Source organism: Moschus berezovskii, chromosome 15 (genome assembly GCF_049115385.1).
Source record: "Moschus berezovskii isolate FMDL1 chromosome 15, NW_MosBer_1.0, whole genome shotgun sequence".
Lineage (NCBI taxonomy): Eukaryota > Metazoa > Chordata > Mammalia > Artiodactyla > Moschidae > Moschus > Moschus berezovskii.
This window is the reverse complement of record NC_142474.1, coordinates 26,883,509-26,890,295: the sequence shown is the minus strand read 5'-3', so window position 1 is coordinate 26,890,295 and position 6,787 is coordinate 26,883,509. Positions and strand designations below refer to the sequence as shown.

At 45.1% G+C, this 6,787-nt stretch overlaps 2 protein-coding genes across 7 annotated transcripts in view; both read right to left on the bottom strand.

Annotated features, from left to right (window-relative positions):
* The window catches only part of LOC129561531 (neuroendocrine secretory protein 55), a 52,924-nt gene that overhangs the window by 6,548 nt on the left and 39,589 nt on the right, over positions 1–6,787 (bottom strand). For 5 of the 6 annotated variants that reach the window (XR_016039136.1, XR_016039137.1, XR_016039140.1 and 2 more), the window contains one exon: positions 346–522. The exons of the other annotated variant lie outside the window; for it this stretch is intronic. The gene's annotated coding sequence lies outside the window, so the exon portion shown is untranslated. Of the gene's footprint in view, positions 1–345; positions 523–6,787 lie in introns of those variants that run through there. 6 annotated transcript variants of the gene reach the window in all.
* The window catches only part of LOC148775396 (guanine nucleotide-binding protein G(s) subunit alpha isoforms XLas-like), a 35,157-nt gene that overhangs the window by 1,740 nt on the left and 26,630 nt on the right, over positions 1–6,787 (bottom strand). Inside the window, exon 2 of the mRNA XM_088843653.1 lies at positions 2–307. Within this exon, the coding sequence (XP_088699779.1) occupies positions 2–307 (306 nt within the window). The remainder of the gene's footprint in view (position 1; positions 308–6,787) is intronic.

Genomic DNA, 6,787 nt, shown 5'->3' with positions numbered 1-6,787 from the left:
CGGGCTGCCGTGCACCCTGGGGGTGCGGGCGGGTGCAGGGGGCCACGCAGGTGTGGTCACGGGGCGTGGGGGATGCGGTGCTGGGGGGCTCGGGGGCGCCCAAGGCGGTGGGCGCCGGACCCCGCCTCCCAGACCTGCCTCCCAATTTTCGGTGAGTGGTGTAGCCCTGGGCGGCGTGCAAAGTGTGCGACGGCGGCGCTCTCCCGGCCGCGCGCCTCTTACCTCCCGCTTCCCGGTTAGCGTGCGCGGGGCCGGCCACCCAGCCCTCCCTCCCGGCGGCGCGCACCCGCGGAGGTAGGTGTCGGCACTAATCAATCGCGGCGCACGATAGGCAGTGTGCGGCGTGATATGAGCGCGGAACAAGCATCATCGCCAGGTGAAGCCGGCGACGCAAGAGCCGAGCGCCGGTGGCCAGGTCGCGGGGTCGGCGCCCTTGGAGTCCTCCCGGGTTGGCGAGGTGGTGGGCCAGGGTGTCCCAATTATCCGTGGCTGGGCCTGTGGGCCGCGGTGGCTGGGGGTGTTCTGGAACAGATGGAAAAGTAGTTTATTGATCACGAATTTGTTTGAGAATTGTTTAAAAACTTTTAAGTGTTTCCCCCATCCCACCCCAACCCAGCACTGTCCCTTTTAAGCACAGTGGGTTAAGGGCAGTGACACCGAGTCAGTCCTCAACGGCTCGGCGGCGGCTCGCTTTTCCTGGGACCTTGGTTGAGTCGTTGGAAGTCAAGCGGGTGTCTGCTTGGGTACAATTCATTCATTCATTCAATAAAAGTTTGGTCCCAGCAGCCCACCTGGTGCCCAGGTGAGTCAAGAGTAGCCAGGACGTCAGTCTAAGACCTTGGCAACTGCCTTTGGTGGTTCACGGGCCACCTGCCAATCAACCCAAATTCACAAGTGGTCACGACTACTACTCTCTCCGTTCTTTAACTTTTTTTCACTTTGAAACAGTCGTTAAAACTTTGGATAAAAGTTGGAGGATAAAAAGGAAGGAAAACAGCATGTTTGTAAATGGAAACACAGCTAACATACCTAGGGGGTGGGGTGATTGATTGGTTGGGTCAGAGGCCTTGAGTAAATTGTCCCTATAGTTTTTCTTTGAAAATAGAAAGGCACTGTTAATCATTCAACGGGACTGTTGAAATTCCCCCCTTCCCCCAGTTTGCTCAACTCAAGAAAAGGTGTGACAGATGAAGGTGTCACTTATTATTTGTTGTTGACCCCATCAGGTACACCTCTGCCCCCCCCCCCAACTTCTACAAGGCCTCACTACATGAACCTGAGAGATGGTGAGGGCAATTCAAAGTCAGCAGAGAACACTCGGAATTAAGAACAGGAAGCGAAATCTTCACGCCAGACTCTCATGGTCTATATCTGCTACCTCTCCTGACAGCAGGGTCCAGACATTTCTCGGACTCTGCAGAAAAGTTGCTATGTTTGCCCTTCCACCCCCATTCCCAAATCAGCCAGGTTCTGATCACGCTCTGGATATGTCCTCTCTTTCCACACAAAAATACACCTTCTGTCGACAGAAACCTCAAAGGAACTGCCATCCACCAGAACAAAAACAGATAAAAATATTCACCCTATAGACCGGAATGTTCTCATAAATAAATTCCACAGTAAGGCTGTCTGAAACTATGACTTAATCATTCACCAGCTAGATTAGAAACTACCTAAAGATTGAGTTTTGTATCTTTACCTATTAAATAAAAACTTCTTGCTTGAATTTGATTAATTGATCGATTGTCATTTTTAAAAATTGGTGAAGGCTTATAAGGAGGAGGAACAGGTCAGTTTGTTAAGCTCCATTTGTTCCAAAGCATCTTCCTTCCTGCTTCTAATGTGGCGAAGAGCAAATACATTGTATTTAAGAGGAACAAGGTAAATAGTAACCAATACAACCTTGATACTTATGCCAGTAGCTACACATTACTACAAAGAATATAATGAAGAGTCTCCTTATTTGGAAATCCCTGAGTTGGGTTACCATCTCCCCCCTTTTAGATAAATATGACGCCTGAACTTTGAAAGGAGTGAAGCTGTCCCATGTCATATGCTGACACATATTCCAGGCAAGTACAATCAGGACTATTGTCCTAGAATGTATAAAGCAAGGTCAGGATCCAGCCATTTCAACTTCTAACCTGGCAGGCCATTCTTGGGAAAAAAATTTTTTTTCATTTTTTTAGTGTAGCTTTCACCTATATTTTATTATGACCAATCATTGATGAACAGATAAAGCATTTACTTTGTAAATATATGACAGCAGGTGGAATCAGTGGTTTACAGGTAAGCAAAGGCCACTAAGAGCTCTGAAACACAAGCTCGTTTGTGGTCTGTTCGGCTTTCTGTTTTCACCCGACACAAAGTGAAAGATGAGATTTTTACTCAATTGGCGTGGTGAGCTGATACTGTCCACAGTTTTCAGTCTAGCAGTTGACCTACCCAGGGCCGTAAAAGTTTTAATTTAAAAAAAGGCTTTCAGGTTCAGAGGCCACCATGCGTGACCTTTTCATATGAATTAGTGATTTATTTTAATAGGTTGTTACCATTTTAAGTGCCTGGTTTATGCTTTGAGTGGAGCAATCCATTAGCATAATTCTTGGAACAGTCCAGACTGGAGAGTTTTCCAGTGGAAGGGGCCTCTTGTTTGGCTCAGGGAGAGATGGAAGTCGTGGAAATTTCAAGCCCTGAAGAGGGGCAAAGGGCCAGAATGTCCCGGGTGTAAAGTGCCTGGTTCAGGTGACCTGCTCCCTGCCAAAGCCAGCAAGTGGGGATAATAACATACCCGTAACCTAAACACTAGGTCACCTCCTGCTATGATTTTGTGAAACAGAGGGGGGTCCCATGCTATACACATGGCTGACCGATCAACAGCTCCCTCCAGCAAAGCAAACTTCACAACAATGGATGGACTGGCAAGTTGCGGTTGTTTTTTTTTTTTTTAGTGGTCTTGTAAGCTTCATGTTTATGGGTGGATGTGTTCCTTGGCTCTTTTGCATCTTCCTGTCTGAGAAAGAATGCCTCGTCTGCTTTTAGAAGCAATATACTCACTATAGCTCAGAATCTTGAAAACGTTTTTACACTTAACGGTGTAATTAAGTTTTTGGACAAGCATGTGTTCTTCTTGGCCTTTCATTATTAGATGGGTCATTGTGAGATTCCAGAGAAAATAAAATTATGATATTATTTTAATAGCCTAGGAAACAGATTTCCACCGAAACAGAAACCTTAGCTGTAAGTTTTTAATAATGTTTAGTACTTCAATGGTGCTTTCTGTCTTTAAAGCACATTTTGCACTTTATTTAACTAGAATGACTGAAATTGTTGTTGCAAATGAATGTGACTTGAAACCTGTACTATACACATGATGAAGCAGGTATTGTAAAAAGCCTTCCTAGTTAATCCCTGATGAGAAGGTTCTATTACTTAGTCCCATAAAGTTCTTAAAAATCTACTGTACTGCTTACCTAGGGCATTTTTTCCCTTGTCACATTCACTAGTTAACAGTGACAACCACAAAGTAACCCTAAACTTGCATTCAAAACTAAACATGGTGTTCAAGTTAGTGAAACTTACTTTCAAAAGCTGACATCAAGGAACTAACTAACTACAGGGCCACGTGAAATTTCCCAATTTGATTCCTATTAATTAATTCTAAAATAATTTATTTTTAACTTAGAATATACTCTAATCAAAACAAAATTTGGAGGCACGATGGCGAATGTGTTTGGACCCAATTTCTTGAGCCAGTGGCTTTGGGATACCGATCAAGCATCTTAAAAGCATGGTTCACAAAATGAGGGAAACTGGGTCTTTGGTGCCTTGATGGATCTTTCCTGACTCCGATGGATGGACACCATCAAAGAGGAATGTCCTCGTCTCTATGATGCCCAGTTCCCAAGACCCTTAGTGCCTTTCTCATGACATTCCCAGGAGTGGACTTTTAACAAAGTAACCAAACAGTTTGAAAGTGGGACACAATAGAGTCTACACTGTTCCTTTTAAAAACTGAAACCTTAATAATGATACACATGCTGCTGCTGCTGCTGCTAAGTCACTTCAGTCGTGTCCGACTCTGTGTGACCCCATAGACGGAAGCCCACCAGGCTCCCCCGTCCCTGGGATTCTCCAGGCAAGAACACTGGAGTGGGTTGCCATTTCCTTCTCCAATGTGGGAAAGTGAAAAGTGAAAGTGAAGTCGCTCAGTCGTGTCCGACCCTTAGCGACCCCACGGACTACAGCCAACCAGGCTCCTCCATCCATGGGATTTTCTAGGCAAGAGTACAGGAGTGGCTTGCCATTGCCTTCTCCGGATACACATGCTAGCCCTGAAAATATTCAAGGTAGATAATTTAGATGAGGGGCTTACTGACATCAACCACAGATGAATGGACCCACTTACTGGAGGTCCTAATTGAGGGGTGAGGTATGTAAAACTGTTACCACTCTATAGCAGAAGAGGTAATTTTCCTAAACCAAACTAAGTTTTGTTAGGTAATGGGAAAGCCTGTTGCTTCAAACTTTTAATTTGGCCTTTAGGATAGAAATTCATCCAGGATGGGAAATAATGCAGGGAGGACTAGTTAACAATAGGTACGGGGTCAGCTCACTTGTGTCTTTGTTCACAAGATGTCTTATTTAAACGACATTTTGATTCAACGTCTTATTAAATACCTGGCTCAGAGGTTAAAGCGTCTGCCTCCAATGCGGGAGACCTGGGTTCGATCCCTGGGTCGGGAAGATCCCCTGGAGAAGGAAATGGTAACCCACTCCAGTATTCTTGCCTGGAGAATCCCATGGACGGAGAAGCCTGGTAGGCTACAGTCCACGGGGTTGCAAAGAGTCGGACGCGACTGAACGGAACGGAACAGGAAAAAACAAAAAGCAAGCTGGCGCAATCAAGAGAGCCCTAAAGCCCTAATAAGACATTTGGAGATAAAAAAAGTCCTTTAATTGTTCTGATTTTAAAGATTTTGGGTTTTGTTTTTTTTCCCCCATTGCATTTAATTCTTCAAATTTAGCTCCATATAGTTAAGTGTTTAGAGCGTTAAATACTCTGGATGAATCAGGTAATAAATTTCCTTTCATTAAGTGTTGTTTTGTGTATAAAGGAAATAACTGCTAAATACAACTTTTACCATCTTGGCATTTTTACTGTATTTACCTACCAACCAAGTGTAGCTGACTGTTTTCAGACAGGCTTGCAATTAGTTACTAGCCTCAGTTTGGGACAAGTAAGATTCTGATAGGGCTGTGGGTGTTACTTGCCTTCAACCACCCCCACCACCCGCACCAAACCCACTTCCATCTGTTGTTGGTAAACCCGGAATTAAGCAATTAATGGGACATAATTAGTCACACATTTATCTAAAACTGTGGGTACATTTTCATCTTTCTGTGTTTGCCCACACATGTTGAAAATGAAATAGAAAAATGTGTAATTATAGTTTAGCTCCACCTCCTTCCCTGGGTTTTTATTTTGAGGGGCACAAATGCTTGGTTCCCAGAGAAACCCCAGCTTTGCCCCCTGCCCCCTCCCCACTCCATCTCCATTTGGCCTGTTTGGTCAAAACTCAGTATTTGCCCAGAGAATGTGCCCTCGACTCTGTCGGCAGTCCATGGAGAACTGGGCGGCGTGCACAACCCTCTGCCTGATGAGCCAGGAGCTACTCAACTCAGCAAAGCCCAAATGCTGCAGCGGTTCCTCAGGTCTTTGTCGACCTCTGGAAGTTATGAGGAAGAGAGAACTAGCCAGCTGAAACAACGGGCATTTGCAATCAGTCTGGGATCAGATGGAAAGGAGATGTTTTCACGAGCTACAGACCTCAGCTGTGCCCACAGCCACGTCTCAGGGTCTCTGCCTGCCACCCAGAACTGGGAAGGCGGCCTCTGCCCGCTTTCTCGAACATTCCTGTTTCTTGGTCGCTGAAGTCTCTACTACCTTCTCAGATTACGGCTCCTTTTGTGCTAATTACACCGAAAAAATTGAAAGAATGTCGCTGACTTTACAAAGAACACAAAGCAGGCTTGCTTAAAAAACTAAATATAGCCAATTTCTTTAAGAAGGCGGACCACTCAGCCTTCAAAACGATTTGCACTGTGTGGATTAACTGCAGATGGACAATTCATTTATGAAGAGCCAGGTGACAGGAGGATACATTTAAAATGTGGGTCGTTTTGGGGGGCTGTTCACATGAAATCCGAAGATCTGATTAATGATGGACTGCTCCCCACCCACCCCCCACACACACACCCAGTGCTTAATTGTAAAATAAGACTTGCCAGTGATAGCAGGCTAATAATAAGCTACCATGAAAAAAGGAAAGAAATGGAATGCCACTGTGCAGAAAGCTATGTACTATGCAGGTAAAAATATAAATGAGAGGAAAAGAAAGTCTAACTTCTCACCCTAGAAGACTGCGCCTGCCACAAAACAAGAGGATGCTGTTTTTGCAACTCCCTGTTCTCCATTATATAAGGAATGGTCTTTTAAAAGACAGAACTGGGAAGCGCATGTTGCTGGCCAAGAAAATTAAGGATGGCATCCCCACGCTCCTTCTATGAAATCCTCTAAGGGTTAACAGGTGAACAGTAGCTGCTTGGAATGATTTATTTTTCCAAGGAACATTAAATACTGAATTGCTCATGCTGAAATAATGCCACAGCTGTGACCCTTAGGGCTGCATTTTGGACACCGGTTCAAGTGACAGGTGTACTCGATGTATGCCCAGCTTGGCTGAAACTGTGAGGCCTAACTCAAGTTTTCCCCCTCGACTCATTGGTG